Genomic DNA, 18,674 nt, shown 5'->3' on the forward strand with positions numbered 1-18,674 from the left:
AGGATTTGGGGAGGATAATGATGTGGCTTAATGGCTGTTTGCTGGGAGTTCCTCCCAAGCATGAGGCAAAGCTGGGGAGAGAAAGTGTGAAGTAGGGTCTTTGAAATGTTTAACAAGCAGACAAAAGAAGCAATGGTGACCGTTGATGGAGAACATAATAGGATGAAACACGGTGTCAGGCCAGGGGCTGGAAGGTGAGGGATGATGTCACCATAGCTCTGTGCTGGGCAGTGATCCCATTAGTGAGGCTCTCGGAGAGTTGGGCTGGGCCAGGTGCATCTCTGAGAGCACCAAGGGTTCATGCGGAATCTGAGTGCAGAGTGGGGACCCCAAAGGAAGCGTTGGGGACCAGTAATTCGGGATGCTGTGCTAACAGGTATCCTTTCTGGAGTCTGCCTGTCATGGGAGAGGGCATCTGCTTGAGGTCGCTTCTGGGTGAAAGAGGAGGCTGTGGCACATGCCGTGGTGAGAGCTGCTGGGTCAGGGGAGCACAGGGACCATGCAAAGTGTGCTCCCTGCATGGGGTGGTGTCTGATGGCATGCTGTTGGCTGGGGTGGAGCCCGGGTACTGTGTCTGTGGGCTGGCTGTGGGGGGCTGATGATGGTCCCTGCTGCTGTGCTCTGCCTCTGTTTAGGGGTCAGGTTTGATGACATCGCCTTTGCCTTCATCTGCTGAGTGGGTGATGCAACAGCTATTTTCTTCTCTCACAGTTACCTCATCGCCGAGTGACATTCTCTGCAGCCAGCCAGGCTCAGGACCTGCAGGATCCCTCCCAGCACAGCTACTATGACAGCGGGCTGGAAGAGTCAGAAACCCCAAGCAGCAAATCATCGTCGGGGCCCCGCATCGGGCCACTAGCCCTGCCTGAGGATCACTACGAACGCACCACGCCTGACGGCAGCATCGGGGAGATGGAGCACCCCGAGAATGGTAGGTGCTCGTGACACATGTGCTTGCCCCCTCCTCAGGGACCCTGTGCCCAAAGCTCTTCATCTTCAGTGCTGCACCTTCCCTTGGTGTGGGTGAGATGGGGTGAGAAGCTTGGTTGGGACAGGCTTACCAGGCACAAGTTTGGTGGGGCTGGGAGGCTGGAGAAGAGAGCAGCAAAGACTCGGTGGGGAGGGAAGAGGTGGATGAGGGTGAGGAGGTCTGGGGGAGTCCAGGAGATGAGAGAGTCAGAAGAGCTGAGGAAACAGAAGGGTTTGGCGGGCAGAAGATGGGTTTGGTACAATATAGACAGGGATCCCAACAGAATAGTCTGAGACGGCATGTGGAGGGAGTTGTAGCCCAGACGATGGTGAGCTTGCATGCTGCAGTCAGGTGGTCCTGTGGTTGCCTGTCCCCGTGGCAGGGCAGGGGTGTGTGGGTGGTTGGGTGTGATGCAGCTGTCTGTGCTGTGGTGGGTGTCAAGCCAGGGTAGTTTCCCGGGGAGCAAAGGGGGAGAGCAGGTTTAGTGGTACAGACTGGGGCGAGGAGGTACATGGAATAGAGGATCACGCAGTGTGGTGGTGGTAAACCTGAGAGTGATGTGTCCTGCCTTCATTGGGCCCTTCAGGTCACCTCCTGCTCAGGTCCACCTTTACCTGAGAACCCCACGGAGGTGTTTGCAATCTCACCACAGGAGAGCTGGCTTTCCCCTGCCCTGGCACAGCTTCAACCCCAGTTCTGCTCCTTGTGCTGCCTCTGTGCTGCCTGCCTACCCTCAACCAACCCAATCCCCAAGACATCTTCTCTGGTCATCTTAAGTTGCTTCCTTGGATTTGGCTCTGGCTGTGCACATAACATCTACTTTCTTATACCTGCTGCCTTTTGTGCTCTTGTATCGAGGGGAGGTTGCAGTGGAGATGATAAGTTCAAAGAAACTGCTGGGAGGGAAAACAAGGAGGTGCGAAGGGTCCTCCTGAAGTCTCCTACTTCTGGGAGCAACCTTGACTTTGAGACAGGTCCAGATGTGCTGTGAAAATGGCTGAGAGTGTGTTTAGCTGGTTTAAGGAGCTTCAAACCTGCTGGGTCCCTCATGAAGGAAGGCAGGGGAGACAGGGTAATTTTTGGTCTTGAAGGTCTAGTGGAACATCTCTGCCCTCTTCCCAGGTTAGATCCTGGAGTAACACTGGAGTTCACTACACTGCAACCATCAAAGCAAGGCATGGTTGTGCCAGGTCTGGCAGGGTTTCCCAAAGCATTTGTTGCTCTTGCAATATGAGGCACCATCCTGTCTAGGAGTGTCATGCAGATCACTTTCTCCCTGAAAGTACCAGCCAGTCAACTGGGAAGAGCAGTGTGGAGAGGTTCCAGAAGTCCCTGCTGCAGGATGACAGTAGTGGATTTCCCAAGTGCCCTTGAATACTAGTCAGGTGCCTGCAAGAGAGGCTTGATGGACTTGTGGGCAAGGAGATGCCACACGGCTGTGTTGAAGGATACACTACGTCTGTGGTATTGATGGAGCTGGAAGAGGAAAGTTTGAGCCCCTGAAGGTACCAGGCAACCCAGAGACCATGAGGGAGGAACAGGGCTAAGACTAGAAAGGGGAGAAAGAGAGGAGGACCTGGAAGTTCTGCAGCAGGAGATGGAGGGAAGAGAGGGCTGCCTGTGGTCCTTGGGATGTCCATTGTCTGCTTGATGGGTATGAGCAGACCCGAGGATAGCTAGGAGACACTGCCCAGGTCAGTGGCTGTCACAGAGAGAGCACATGGGCATGTGTCCCTACCCACAGCATCACAAAACCCAATTTCTCCTATAAATTAGGTAGCTCTGTTCCTTTGCACAAGAGACCCTGTGTATGTTCACAGCCCAGGAGGACAGAAATCACCAAACACCTACCCACAAACAAATCCGTGTGTGATACGATGTGCAAAGGCTCCCAGGGGACAACTGTAACCCCATTCTGCTTGCTGTTCCCCAGCCTGTCCTGGCTTGGATCCTTTCATGTGGCAATGGTTGGGAACCAGCCTCTGGTACCTCCAGCAGCTGCCCTGACCTGGATCAACCCAGTTCAGTGCAGGGGCCATGGCAGGCCAGGGCTCTGAGGAATCCAACAGCATTAACTCTAGTCAGCCCTAGTGCTCTGCAGATAATCTGGCAACGGCAGTTCAATCAACTCGAAGGGCTATGGTCAGGGTCACGATCTGTTAAGCAGACCATTAGGGGACGCTGGCACCAGGCCAGGTGATTTGAAGATGGCGAGTTGCTGGTCGTATTAGATCAGTTCATCAGAGTTGCGTTTTGCATGGTCTGTGTGCCCAAGATGAGGCACATCAGACCTTTCTGTGGTGCAAACAAGAACTCTCTGTCTTCTCTGTCCAGAGAAGGGTCATGTTTTGCTTCCTGCAAAGAGTGTCCAGTGATGTTGGGACCTCCATCTCCATGACCTTTTGGGGTGCTGTCTCACCCTGCCTTTGTCTATGCTTCTGGAGGTTCTCAAGCAGCAACAACCCCTCAAAGAGGTCAGATTTTGCTGGTTGGTTTTTTTTTTTTTCCTGAGGCTGGGAAGACTAAGCCATTCTTGACCTTGTATTAAACTGAAGAGACTAATTGCATCCCATACACTCTATCTTGCGGCACGAGCACAAGACTGACACAACTGTGCATTTTCTAGGCTTTCATCTAGTTATAAATATCCAACATAACAGGGCTTCCATTGCTTTCTCCAGAAGATTATCCCTGCAGCCGAACCAATCTGATAAGCAAGTATGCAAGGCTATTTATAGCTTTTCAACTAGAAGACAGATCCATGCCTTTTCTTTGTAGATGGTTCTTCACTTGATTAACATACATATCAGTGTCCTCCTTTTTTTGGACACCTTTTACTGTGCAGACTGCAGTAAAATGCTGTATTGCAGGGGCTGAGCCAGGTCCTTTGCAGGAGGAATTACAATATTTCTGATTAAGACTTCTCCAGTATCTTGGCACTGATGTGCCAGCTCCTCAGTCATCCCAGGCATTTGTCATCCATGGTATTTTACCTAGCTGCCCACTGTTTCCTCCCCAACATTTTACCATGCTGTTATCCACTTCTGTGGGGTACATTGAGCTGGGAGCTGAGCTGAGTCTCCCACCCATTGCTTTCACTAAAGACATCTGCTCTCCCTGTATCACAGATTTGCTTTAGTTGGAAGGAACCTGGGAGTGATTCTGCTCTGCAGAGGATCTGTCCTGCCATAATGCACGCAGAGCTTGGATTATGAAAGTGCCAGTCTCATTGATGATCAAGAGAATTTAGTAAGATTATAGGACCAAATATGTGCAATTTAGGAAATGTTACATGATGGCTGTTTCACTCCATCCCTGTGTGGTACATGGGTACCTGTGATGACAATATATTGGATGAAGCATTTCTGAATTGTGTTCTTCAGCCCACAGAACAGAGATAAATATTTAACCTGTTTTATCCCCGTTATTTAAAGTGGGGACCCCATACAATTTTTAATGCATGCTGTTACAACATTGCACTAAACTTGTAATTAACAATCATCTCATGAGCTTTTGCAATGCACTTAGTGCAGTAGTATCTGTACTTCACAAATGTTAATGAGTTTATCCTCACAGCTCTCCTTCCAGGGAAGAAATTCCACCATAGGTGGGGAATAAAACAGAAAATGATAAGTTTTCTGAGATGTCTGCTAGCTTTGGGTGCTCCCTGGATGAGCTGGCAGCTCCTCGGTCTGCTCTTTTCAGAAGGTGAAAGCTGCCCAAGGGTGCCAGTGCTTCTAAGCCGCAAGGCAGGTCTCCAGCTGCTCTTGGACAGCAAAGCCGAGGCTGCACTGACCGCCTCCGGGCAGCTGCTGACGCACAAGGTGCGAGGAGCATGGCTTTGGGACCTCATGGTAGAGCTAGATACAAAATCCTCGCCTGGTTTATAGCCATAGGGTTTTCTGGCGAGTCCAGCCTTTCTCATGGTATCCTACCTCCTCTGTACACCTCAGCACAGCTTGACCAAATGAATTGAGATACCATATCCAGGGTTTGACTACTGGACTCAATAAAACCCTTTCAGTCCAGATTTTTCTTTGTTCCGAGAAAGATGGTAGATTGATGCATTGTAAAGCCAGAAGCAGCAGCTTGTCTAACCCCTGTGTGACACAGGCCATAGAATTTCACCCTGTGATTTTTGCATCTCACCATGGTTGAGCAGGAGAGCTCCTTTTGGAAAGATCCCATTTTGATAGCAGATTGCAAATGGTGGTAATTATGTAAGACCCCTGGTGAGCCCTTCTAGGGGTAGGTTCTCTCTGCCCTCAGTTTCATAAGCCTCCACTTAAATTCTACTCGAGCTGCTCTAGCTCTCATTTCTTTCCATTGAATCTTACGATATTGGAAGACACCTCACTTCATGTGTACTTGTAGATCACATGTAAGCAAGTCAACGTTTAAAGTTCTCTTTGATGCTCTCAAAAACTGAGTCAAGTCCCTTACTGTGAGCAGTGCCAAGGCAAGGCAATTTGGCAGCTGGGTCTCTCTTCCTTTCCTCCCACTCTTCCTTGGGCTCCTCCCAGCCTTTGCCATCTGCTCATGACGCCACCACAGACCTGCAGCCCCATTCCTGGGCAGCAGCAACATCTGGCACATCTTGGATGGATGTGCTGCTTTTTGGCAACCCTTGCAAAGGCAGCCTGGGGAAATGTTTTTCCTCCTGCTCCCCTTTGCTACACTTCCGATTATAGTTCAAGTCTTCTGTTCCCTCATGTCATTTTTTTCTCTGCATGGTCGCCAATTTGCCAACAACATTTTAGCGGTGGGGATGTGTCCAGATGATAGCCTGCAGCTCTTTGGCAGCACTTGGTGGCATCCATAGCAGCACCAGGCACAGAGATGATGTCACTGGTAGTGTGTCTTTTCATGGTCTCCCCACAGGCATGTGTGTCCATCGCACGCAAACAGCTGCTTCTGGCAAACAGTGGGCTGTGCGTGCACCCTGCAGTGTCACTGCACCTTGAGAAGGTGGGTGGCTCAGCAGAGGACTCCCAAGCCAACGCTCCCTTTTTGCTGTTCGGGGTAATTATATGGATTGCAGCACTGGGCAGCCCCTACCTCCTGTCTTCTGCTTGGTGTCCATCTGGTCACCAGCTTCTTCTTAAGGTTCTCACTGCGATTGTTGTTCAGCTCCTTCCAGCTAGCAGATGGGACAAAACAAATTACTTTCTGTCTCCTCCTCCGTCAGGGTGAAGTCTCCAGATCTTAAAACCTATTCTTCTTTTTTTGTATTATCTTTAAATGTCCCTTTTGTCTTGCAGAAAGTCAGTCTTCGGGATTTTTTTTTTTTTTTTTTCAAACGTGCCCTGCAGCATTTTTGCTTTGTTGCAGAGCGCTGAGGAATGCCTTTGACTGGGCTCCCATCTGGGATGCAGGATTTCGGCTAGCTCTGTGTCGTTCCTGGTCAAACACTGGTGAGCCCAGATTGGATGTCTGGTACAGAGCCCTCTTTGTTACTGAAAGATCTCACACCTTGTGGGAGAAAACCGAGGCTATGGTCTAGGACAGGATAAATGCTTCTGCCCATGGAATAAATAAAGATGTCCTCTGGCTGTGACCGTGTACCGGTCTCCCCTTTGCTGACTGAGAACCACCAGGTCACACATCTGACCAGCTGAGGACTATTGGCTTGTGTTTGCCTGGTGCTTAGACTCCTCTCTAGCTGAGATACTGTGGGATTTTTTAAAGTGATTTGCAGCCATTTCCTTTTTAGCACTGACTATTGACATCAGGGCTGGAATTTCTTACTGTAGATGTTTTGTCATTGCTAGTAGTTTCCAAGTCCTGCTCTTATATAGGGTATGCATACACTCTGTGACCATCTGCTGCATCTCATCTGCTTCAACAAATTATGTCTGGGTTTCTCAGTGATCCTCAGCTCTACAGGCATCTGCATTTCTTCGTAAGAAATTGTGAGCTTCTCTATTTTCTTCACTTAATATTGGTTCATCCCCAAAGGCAGCTTTTGATTTTCCTAATCGCTACTGAAGAGAGATGTGGGAAAAGATTCTTATCATGAGACATAACATCCGACAGATTGCAAATGGTCATGGATTACACCATCTTGGTTTCAACATGCTGTTTCTGTCTCAGCTGTAATTGCAAACTTGTTCTCACCCTATTTCTTCTTTTCCATATTTTCCAGCACTCGTATTTGGGTAAACTCTTACGAAAGAGCTGTTCAGAGCAGTTGTGGTGTGTCATGTCAACCAGGTCACCTTCCTAATTGTACCAAGGATCCCAGGGTAAACAGGGTACAACTATTTTTTTTCTTCTCCACACTGAGTAACAAGTACATCATTACTAGCTACAGAGAATGCCTTTAATCCTCTCAAGACCTTATAAGAAGGATGCTACTTGCTTCAGAGTTGTCCAAAATAGCTTTAATAATTTATTTGACAGTGTTTTTCTTGTCTCACAGGATTATGTGGTAGTGCACATGTAAGATTGTCCTGAAGTTCTCCAAAGATCCTTGGCAGATCCTGGACATCTCTAGAGGAGTTATTTGAAGGAAGCAAATTTCCCTACTGTATTCTGATGGCTTTTTTACCCTTTCTGTCCCTGAACTGTGGTTGCATTATGTGATTATGAAAAATCTAGTCAGGACAGTCACTCTGAGTCAATGCCCAAGAGACAAAAAGCTTCGTATTTTGGTAGGAAGGTGCCTTCTCTTGTAGAATATATAGGTCCCTGTGGCTTTATGTGTGCCTCCTGCATTCAAGATCAGATTTTTTGAGTTTTCTGCTATTCTTTGTGATCCTGGGCTGGGCCGTGACATCTTCCATTCCCTCTTGCTGTCTGTGGCAAGACGACTGAAATTAGTGAATGTCATCTCTATTCTTTACATCCTTCACATTCTTTTTGCTCTGAATGTACTGATTGGAGAAAATCCCATAATTTTCCTTAATATTTATTCGTTCTTCCATTTGGAAACCTTAGCCAACATGATCCTTCTCTGCACTATCATGAGGCCACATCTCAGGGATGGGACCCTGCTCTAAATTTGCTGATTTACCAGTCAATGCTGCAGAGACCACAGGCTTGGAGAACATGCTGAGGGGTAGCCTAAAACTCAGCTTACTTTTTGGAACCACTCTTCCTTGTTCACTAGGCTTGGCTGGCTCCACAGCAAACTTTGAAACTTTTCTTACAGGAACCAACTGCAAACAGGTGGGAATATGTAACTATATATTCTTATATAAGAACTATAAATAAGCTTATGCAAGGAAGATGACTTATACTGTCTCAGGGAAAGGAGGATTTCCTGGTCTCCTAGACCAGGGAGACCAAGCAATGTCATGTACCTCCTACAGTCTAGGGTGGGAACACCTTCCACTGGAATTTGGCCTCAGCAGGGCTGGGGCTGGGTTGTAGCTCTCACCTGGCAGGACACACAACCCTGCAGCACTAGTGACATTAAAACAGGGAACTCTTCACCTTCACCAGGTGGCTGCAAGGTGAGACACGGGTTACTGCCAATCAGCCCACACAGGAATTTGGATTTTTGCTTTTACCTGACAATGTTTGCAAATGCCCATGCAAATGGTCATGCACAGCTATTCTTATCTGGACCAAATATAAACACTTCTTCTTTGGTATAAAGTCTGTTTTCCAAAGAGTAGTTTATGTCATACTCAAGCTATTCGCGGGTGCAACTCACATTTGCCAAACTGTGTTACAGGAAGAAGCTTTCAGAATTGGATCCACCGTAGGAACAAGAGGGTGGGTCCCATCTTCATTTGTACCACGTTGCTTTCCAGAGAGGACATTTCCTCAGAATTAGGGGTTGGATGAAGCTCCTTCAGATTCTTCTTTTGTATTTTCTACAACATTTTAAAATATGCATTTGAACAGGGCTTGAGACCCCGTGTCCTGCCTTTGGACAGGTGCTCCAGAGCAATTGCAGATGGTCCATGTGACATCCATGGGGGTGAGCCAGCAGCTGAGTTATGAGCATTTCTGTTGATGAACCTATTAGCCACAGCCAGCATCCTGAGTACTTTGTTAGCAAGAGTGCCAAAATAGGCAGTTTCCCTCCTCTCTATATTGGTTTTCTCATCCCTGTCCCTGTGCCATGTGCTCTGTTGTGCCAACACAGCTGTTTGTCTGGCTTCATGGCAAACTGGGTCGGGGAGCTGATCAGACTGAAGTTTTGCTGGATCACTTTTTCTTTTTTGCCGTATTACTCTTCAGTTAGAACAGTTTTCCTAACCTGACTGCTCCATGGCTCTGCAAAGAGCTGAACTTGCAGAAAGCTGTGATTCTGCACAGGGGCGGTGAGCAGCCAGATGAGGTTGGTGTTCACGTTTAGAACATGTCTAAACCAGAAAAAGCAACCTCATGTAAAAGCAACAGACAACTAGGATCCCTCAGCAGTCCCAGGCTATTTGTTGTTTTCAAAGACCTGCTTCCTTAGAAAGCTCCTTTTGAAGTAATTTGACATGCCATTTCCAGATCCTGTGTGATCTAACTCAGATATTTCCCCTTTATCTGCCTCTGAATTTTCTGAATGTCTCTATAAACTTTCCTGCTTGGCAGTACCTCTTCCCATGTAAAAGGACCTGCATTAGTGTGGGATTTAAACTTAATGCTAGAGAAGCTTATGAAGTCTCCCATTTGAGCTTCTTGAGGACTTCATGCTGCATTTTCTTTCTCATAGAAATAGCATGTGCCCAAGATTGGAGGATTGGTCAGGTGTAGATCCCTCAGGTGGAAAATCCCTCTCGCAGGCATGAGACAGAGGATAAGGGATTCATTCCTGTCCCCAGTGAAATCAATGCGAGCTTTGCTATTGAGACAGGTCAAATGTCAGTCTCAGTTGTTCGCTCTTCCCCAGGATTTTGTGCTTTATACTCTCACTATCAATGAATCTTTCTTCCTGTCTCCTTCTCACTACCTCTCATCCATCCTGATTTGAAGTCACCTCCATTAAGTGATTGTAACGCTAGCTCTTTGCTTTACTTGCAGAGAGGACACTCCATAAATCTAACATTAGTCATGGCATCTGACGAGAGATACCAAGGATAGGCTGCTTTGACTCAGAGGTTATCTGACCATATCAGCCCCCGCGTTTGCCTTTTCTTTCAGGGAGATGAGGTTCCTCTGCAGGAACCAGGGCTCATTTCATGTGAGCTGATGCAACCATGCAGTCTGTTTGGGGCCAGAGACAACACAACAGAGGTGCAAAGAAGCCACATGGTGGTCAGCTCCTTCATCCCTGGGCAGTGTGGTTGGACCTGGGCTTTCTTTCCAACACCTCAGCCCTCCCTCTGGTCTGAGCAGGACAAGAAGCTTTCAACAAGTAGAAATGGGGGAAGCTGATGTGCTTCATGGCTGGCATGCTTCATTTTCCCAGGCAGGCACATCTAGACAGGTCTTGGTGGCTTGCAGCGACAAGTTGTCCCTGTTTGTTGTTACTAGAGACTGCAGCAGGATGGAGAAGGGGCTGTGCCTTTGCAGTGGGTACAAGCTTCCCAGATAATCTCTGTGGTGGGCTTCAGCCTTGCTCCTCATAGGAAAGGAGAACTGCACCTCATTAATGGAAGAACAGCACTGCCCAGGGTCTGATGGACACTGAGTCCTACACGAGTGCTCCTTCCACTGCTGTATCACTAAAAACAAAGAGCCAGGCCTTGTTCTTGGTCTTTGAGGCCAACTGGACCAGCACAGCTCATGTCTACGAGGCTAAACTCTTTCAGCTAGTGTTGCTTTGTCTGCCCTGTCCATTGGGAAAAGGGTTCCTCCACAGTGCTCGCCCCCAAACTGTGCCAGGGCTCTTGTCTGGCAGAGGGCTGCTCTGAACCAGGCGAAAGCAGGCTAACCTTAGAATGAACCAGATGATGAGGATGGTGCTAGTGGTGGGTCTTGGAGGTGCTTAAATCTACATTCAGGACTCTTACTTCAGGGTAAGGCTGGTGTTATTTGGTTTAACTTATTTTGCTTTTGAAATCATTTAGGGTAAACTGGCAAAATGCTATGAGTCACGAATAAAACAGCTCAGATGGCTCATGTGCGAGAGGACATGTGCCTCTGTTTTAGCCTATCTGTGTTCATGTACTTATTCTGATATAAAAGGTAAAACATTCTTACATAGATGGCCATAAACCCTTTGTAAAAGAAACACTGAGGGAGGCTGGGGAAGGGATCCGGCAGAGAAGAGCAGGATGCTGGAGTACAGGGTCACGAGTCCCCAGTCAGTTATATGTCTGTGCCCGTTTCAAAACGACCTTGCTTGGAAGTAAAAAAAAACCAAGGAGGTAGCAAGAGAAAGGAGGAGAGGGTTAGGATATGATCCTTGTTCAGGGATGTGTCAGAACAGCATGTTGTGTTGTTTTATAGCTGCTGAGGAAAAAGAAGATGGAGTAGGGAATGTAAAATGACAGAGAGTGAGTAAATGTGATATTTGCCTAATGTATTTTGCTGGTAATTAGTATAATGCCAATTAGACATAAGTAATCTTTTTTTTTCTTCTTCAGCTGTATAAGTTATTGCTTGAAAATATGCCAACTAAACCCAAGATATTAAACTTTCAGGGATATGGAGATCTCTGTTCCTTGAGGATCTCTAGATGAAATTACCCAGACAACAGGGATTTTGACAAAAGCAAGATTTATTATATCTAGAAAGAAAATGAATAAAAGCAAAAGAAATTGTGTATTCCACGTCTAGCGTCTTGCTGCTTATTAGCCACACAGGAAGGGGCACCCACAGAGATGCAGATAAATCAGTGAGAGAAGGCAAATGCCTTGCCTTTCCTGAAAACAATGCTGCTTCGAGGGTATTATTCTCCCTATCGGTTTCCCTCAGCAGCCAGATCCTGAACCCTTCCCATGTTCAGGCAGTTCCCCGCTGCAGGTAAACCCTGCTGCCCACACACATTTTGTTTTTCATTCCCCAAGTCTCTTTGCTAACCCACATCATAAGATACAGGACTCATGTTGTTTTGCCTCTTGGTCCCTCAGGACATAAACCTTCTTAATGATGATTAATGGCTTCCTTTGAAGGGTCAATTGCTAATCCTGGACCTCTCAAATCACAGATCATTTTGAGCTCTCTACCTGTCCAGGTCTTGCCTGCTCTTTCAAATAGGTACACCGCTGCTTTGCTCAGTGCTACACACATATTTCTATGGCTACAGATTGTGCATAAGGAGAAGGCCTGCTATTACCGTCTTCTCCCTTTTGAAAAATAATCTGTAAAAAATATGCCCTTGGACTGATTCTGGAAGTTTTCATACATCTCTGTTGGACCGTGAAATCAAAATCTTCTCGTGATCATCCTGCTGTTCCCTTGTGCTGTGCTTTGGGGGTGACAGAGCTGGCAAATTCCCTTTACCTATTTGCCTCTAATGCAGGGCAATGATGTATCCCCGCTTTCCTGCCAGGATGTTAGGCAGCAGGTTTAATCCTTGCTCGTTCTTTAAAGTGTGGTTTATTCATCCTGTGCCTTCAGGACTGCCTCTGGCAGGTCTCCCTCGAGTGGTGCAAACTTTATTGCATCTAACCTCCAGCAGTCTGTAAACTGCAGCACCCAGGGGTAGCTAGAGGTTGATATTCCCTATCAGAAGCGATTATCCTTCTTTTTCCCCACTCTCCCACAAGAGCGCCTTCCTACCATCCTAAGAACAAACATAAGGCAGAGCAGTATTCATCAGGATGTGGGATTTTTTCCTGTGTCTTCCCAAACAAGCCATAACCTGTTTCTAAACCTCCCCATTTGCATCAGCACGCTGATATCCTCCTGTTTTCTCAGAGCTGCACCTTTAGCAAGCTGCATTGGCGTTGATACCTTCTATTTTTACATGACAAGGCAACTTCTCCCCGGCTGCGGCCATCAGTGCTGCAGATCCTTCCAGCGCCTCAGTGGGGAATCATGCCAGCAAGATGGCAAGTGGTTCAATTCAGAAATGTTAACCACCTGGACTGATTTCTTGGCATGTATTTTGGCTACACCACAGGAGGATTTGACCAGTGCATATGCTGCTTCTGCTATGTGCCAGCCACAAAATCTCTCCCCATTTAGCTTCCACTGCAGATTTTCAGCCTTCGAGTCTGTGGGTGTTTGTGGCATCAATAATGTGTGTTTTCAGCTGGGCTGATGGCATGTGTCTTCCCTGCAGAGAAATAGGCTGGTTAGTTCAGAGGTTCAGGCTCTTCTTTGTGGGCTGCTCTTGATCTTCGAGCAATCAGCAGTCTGACACCCTCATTTGGTGTCAGATCATCCGTCCAAATTTTCATGACCACACCCCTGGTCTAATGCTCACAACACAGCTGTATGTTGGATTTCACGTGCATTTGGTTCTCTGTGGCTGGGTGTGGTATCCAGGTCTGTGTGTGCATCCTCCATCAGCAGCCAGACTTTTCCTCCTCAGGGCAGCCCAGGAGCGGCAGCCCTGGATTTAGTGCCATCGCCTGAACCTTCAGCTTTCCACCACAACTTCTGGCAAGAATCTGTCCTCTTCCACCTCGGTGTCTGCATTACGATTCAGGCAACCGGAATGTTTCTACAGTCAGAACAGGCTGTAAAAAAGCTGACAAGTGACTGTGCTAACTTTACTCTTAAGCAGCCCAGGAAAGATCCATGAAAAGAAAACAAAGCATATGCATGCAAATTGGTACTGTCATTTCCTCTTCCAGTTTCCTTGGGGTTTGGCTTGACTCTCTTCCAAGGGCTCTTCCTTCTCCCCTGCTCCGCTTCTCTCTAAGTGGTCTTGGTTTTCTTTGTCTCCAGATCCCCTTGTTGAGGCAAGCCCTTTTCATAAAGTGATTTCTTTTGTCAGTTAAACACCTATGTGACTTCAAAGGCCTTGAACAGCACTTTGCTGTGTGGCCATCAGCCCCCCTGCAAGAATAATTTCCCCCAATTCATTGTCCTGCGAGTGAAAGATTATTAAATTGTTGATGGAGCTTAACAATGGTTTTGCTCAAAGGCAGACACGCGTATGCCGGTTCTTTTCTCCTTGACACAAGAGCTTCAATACAAGGGTACAATGAAAGGCAGCCACCAAGGAGCAAACACAGAGAATGCTCATAAAACCAGGCCAGTATTCCCAGGTCCCTGTGCATGTGAACTGGTGCACCTTACAGTGCACTCCTGGGCTGTGCATGGGGCCGCGCGCCTCCCTGTAGGCAAAGTGAGAAAACTGGTCTTGCTGAAAATTAATTAAAAAAAATAATAAATCAAATATCATGTTTTAATTCTTGCTTATACATTTATGACACTAGGAGGACTGATGAACTGGCTGGTGAGCAATGGTGGGAGAAGACCACCTTTTTCAGGAGCAGTGATAGGACTGTACAGTGTCGGCATAAAGCTGAAACAATTGCTCTCTTCCTCCTGCTTGGAGCGCGCCAAGCGCACGCATCCATCTCCCAACCGGGCTGCGCCTCCAGAGCAGCTTTCGGAACCTGCAATGAGGATCATTATATAGACTGTGCAGCCTCGGGCTGCTTGACGTTTTGTATTGTACAGACTTATTTTCAATTGCTTATCACTTCAGCATATTTCTAGCTCTAAAGCTTAAATTTTCCATGCTGGGTTTCCCTCAGGTTGATTTTGTTTGTTTGTTTGTTTGTTTGTTTGTGTTTTTGTTTTTGTTTTTTCTTAAGTTTTAGGAGAGGTGTTCCAGCTGTTTTTTGAGAACAAGACATGCTGTCTCAGCCCTGCTAACAAACTGGTTATAAGAATTTATTTTCAAGACCTATTAGCTTAACCATGCTTTGGAAGAGAGTTGTGGAATTTGGCACAGAAACTGTCAGCATCGGTTGGGGGTTGTTTACCCCAAAACAGCTGAGTCTCTCATTGAGTGTATGCCAGCGCACATCATTGTGTAGCTGTGTCCACACATCATTGTGTAGCTGTGTCCACACATCATTGTGTGGCCTTCAAATAACAGCATTTCTTTGGGCTTATGCATCCTTGCCCTCCCTTGGAGACCTGGTGCAGGAGCTTGTTGCTCGATGGACGTCTCTCCTGTTGCCTGATGACATCTCCCCTGGACATGCTCCTTCCCCAGTACACTGGGGGTCCCCAGTTTTCTTGGGGGTGCTGGATGTTGCATGGTCTGAGTTGATTCTTGCTCATGGGAGGATTGAGTGTGGTTTGCTCTGCTGCTGGCACATGTGGCACCCACGGGCTCTGGTGTCAGGGTGCATCTGTGTGTGCCTTGCTGGCAGAGCTGTTTTGGGGTAGGGTGGGGGGTCCAGGGTCCTGTTACTGCTGGGACATGGAGTCAGCCTGCAGTGCTGCCAAGCCTGCTTGGGGCAGAGGCAGCTTTCTTGGCTCACTCCTGGGCCTGACATCACAGGGGTCCATCCAGAGCTGAGACGACCCTGAGTCCTTCCACATACCATGGCTGGCAGATGGGCACTGGGGCTTAGCCCCTCGCTGCTCTCCTGGTCCCCAGCTGCCAGCACAAAGGGACTCTTTCTTTATCTTCTTCTCCCTTTTATTATCCTTCCTGGGGCATGTTTCCCACCCTTTTCCAGCTTCTACCCTAGCTGACTGGCAAAGGCTGCCTCAAGCTCCAGTGCCCTCTCTGATTAGCTCCTGCCAGGAAGGGAAGCACTACTGCAGCTTTAATTAAATGATAAGGGTAGAGCCCCGGAAGTGGGGAGATAAGTGCATCGGTGTCTGCCACCACACTTGCCCAGGCTCTTTCTAATTAGGTTTGAGAAGCTCTAGAGAGGAAGATTAACCCTTGGAGGGAGGCTGGCTGGAGTGGTGGGCTGCAGCAGATGGAGGGTGCTGAGGCCAGCCCCAGGGATGGGGGGGGGGGGGGCGGGGGCACTGCAATTCACCTGGAAGCATGTGTAGGCTGGAGGGGACCCCTCTGTGTGGTCTCCCCAAGCCCTGTGCCTGAGCAGAGGGGCTGGGTCAGAAAGAATTATACCTCTGCCTTTCACAGGTTCAGGCAACAGGGTAAAGCTCAAGGATTAGGTGCTCAGGTTCCTTCTGTAAGGAGAATTTGCTACATCCTATGCCTGGCAGCTGTGGGGTGGCCCGGGCATATGGTTTGCTGCCCTTGTCCCCAAGGCTTGCAGTACAAGGGGAGTGTCCCCAGCCTCTGGACCTGTGGCAGGAGTGCAGAGCACAACCCTCTTGCAGGAGCCACGGGACAGGTTTCTAGTGCCCCCTGAAAGCCATGATGTAGATGTGTAGATGTGGTGCTTAGGGATATGGTTTAGTGGTGGACTTGGCAGTGTTGGGTTAATGGTTGGAACTGATGATCTTGAAGATCTTTTCTGACTTAAGCGATTCTATGGGTCTGCGTGTCTCAGTGATGCTCTGAGAGGGCGGGAGGGAGATAGGGTAAGAGGACCACTGTGTGTTAGCAACCCATGATAATATGGACCAGGAGCTCCCCAGGACCTGGTGCCACAAGGGCCACAACCTCAGCTCTCCTGCTGTCACACATAAGCAGCAGACCCCAGCTGGAGACTGCATTGCTCCAGAGGGCTGGGCAAGGGCACCTCAGCTGTAGGCACGCTGTAGTCAGGTCAGTGGGTAGCCAGAGTGTCACTGGCACAGATGGCACTGCCTCTGGTCCTGGTGGCCTGGCTCCTTCTGGTCACTGCCCTCCCATCAGCTGGCAGAGCACTGGGACCCGGGGCATGCCAGGAGGCTCTGGGCAATGCATCCATGTGTCTCCAGGGAGCCCCTAGCTGCACAAGGGGATGGGTCAGCCTCACAGACCCAGGCTGGGACCCCCACCGGGAGGGTCTGTGAGGAATCTGATAATCTGATCCACGGGAGGCATCAGCAAGGGCAAGGTGGGAATGTGGAAGGAGCAATTGTATAGGTATTTGGGTAACAGGAATGCGCATACAAGGCATGCATGAGCTGGCAGCCCCCCCGGGGACAGCAGGTGGTGTTCACACAACCCTCATTAGCCCCATGCAGGGGACTCAAAAACCAGAAGAGCCCTGTGCTCCCACCTGCTCCTCTTCTGGGGGAGGGGGGTTGGGGGGCAGGGAAGAAGGGCAGCTTCTCTGCTGCCCAGGACTTCTTGTCAAGACCTATGTGCACTCCTGAAGGTACTACAGGAGCTGTTACTCACCTGGGCTGGATATTGCAGGAGCAAAGAATGAGATTAGGAAGATGATTTGGTTATTGCATGGTTTGGTTTGGTTATTGCGTGGCTCCTCAACCTTTCTGGTGGTTATTTGTTGAATGTTTGTTGTTTGTAGGTGTCATGAGAAGTTCTTGATTGGCCAGAGGATAGTGTTTGGATATTATAGGAACCTTGATTTCATTTTGGAGCTATGTGTTATATAGCATGGGTGAAGAGGATTGACCAGTAATGCTCATTATCTGACTTTGTTTTCAGTTGCTTGATATTTTGGCAAAGTTTAACTGCAAAGACACATTTTTTTGTAGTGAATGTATGCCACTTACCAAAACTTCTGAAAAGTGGCAATGAAATCTGCTTGGATTTTTACTTCTAAAAGAAGGAAGGAAAATAAATTGCTGTTTTTTCTCAGTAGTAAAAGAATCCCCCTGTCCTTCAGCCCCTTAATTTGGAGACGTAATTTTCTGTGATCTCTTGACCCTTTCATTCTATCTTCTCCAGTTTCTGGAGCCTGTGGGACAGAGTCTCACTGGCAAAGTCTCTTTCACTCAAAAAGCCTGGTACACCTCCCAGGAGGTTCTGTCCTCTTCTGCAGAGACACAAAGGACCCCAGGGAAAATATTTTCCACCAGGGCATAATTCTGGTCTGCATCATGAAGCAGACTTTCATGAAGTGAATTAAGACTGCATGGACAATCCTAATTTTGGCATTTCTTAACCTTTGAACCCTGTAATCCTATTAAGGTAGCTCTTAACATAATTATTCAGTAATTTAATGTAATAATCTTGCTTTTTATAGTCCAGTGGAGGTTGAAGTCCCACTGTGCCAGGGTACAAGATCGTGTCAGTGGCACCACAAGCACAAGATCTCTTAAAAGGGATTGAATTTGTTTCACTGGGTATCATAAGGATGGCAGTGAAGCCAGAGGGGCAGATCATGCTTTTGGGAGTCTCACAGGTGCCATAGTCTGTTGCTGAGCCCTGCCTGGTCCCTGCAGGAACACAGTCATTGTCCAGAGCCGCCTGCCTGGGTGTTGCTGCCACTGGTGCTGGGTTTGGGTCACATCCTGCTGCTGTGGCAATGTGGCTGTGGGATGCTTGTGTAACCCAGATAGACTGCCACTGTCACGCAGCTGCCTGCGGTTTGTAGGCATAATGGCAGCAGGGAGATGGTCCCTCAAGCTCCAGCTACAGTGAGTGAGGGAAGAACATGTCCTCTGGGAGCCTGTGCTCAGGCCCTTGCTACCGACAAAGTGGTTTAGTACTGTGCTACCTGTGCTGGTGAGGCTGAGGCTGATGGGTGCATCTGTCCACATTAATTATGTGCCAGTTCTGCTGTGATACCCTTGGCAGGAGCTGGGAAGTCATTTGCTTTGGTGCTACAGTTAGTGTGTGCTATTGTAATATACTCCAGAGGCCATGGTCTGATCTGTGTGTGTGCATCTGGGGGCTGACAGGCCATTAGCTTTAGAGCAAGATGTCTCTACTGCTGTTTAGATACTACTGTTTAGCATGAGGGGAGAGAGGCTCAGTGCTGTAGGGTCTGGGGAAGATGGCTGTGCACGTTATATCTCTTGACTTTGGTGCCTAGGACAAATCCATCTGTGTGCTGGCATTGATCTCAGCATCTTTCTC

General features: G+C 48.2%; 1 protein-coding gene across 3 annotated transcripts in view; it reads left to right on the forward strand.

The window, feature by feature from the left end:
- The window catches only part of PCDH1 (protocadherin 1), a 53,036-nt gene that overhangs the window by 26,460 nt on the left and 7,902 nt on the right, over positions 1-18,674 (forward strand). For all 3 annotated transcript variants that reach the window (XM_065030320.1, XM_065030318.1, XM_065030319.1), the window contains exon 4: positions 712-931. In XM_065030320.1, coding sequence (XP_064886392.1) covers positions 712-931 — 220 coding nt within the window. The remainder of the gene's footprint in view (positions 1-711; positions 932-18,674) is intronic.

This window comes from Columba livia, chromosome 14 (genome assembly GCF_036013475.1).
Source record: "Columba livia isolate bColLiv1 breed racing homer chromosome 14, bColLiv1.pat.W.v2, whole genome shotgun sequence".
Taxonomy (NCBI): Eukaryota; Metazoa; Chordata; class Aves; order Columbiformes; family Columbidae; genus Columba; species Columba livia.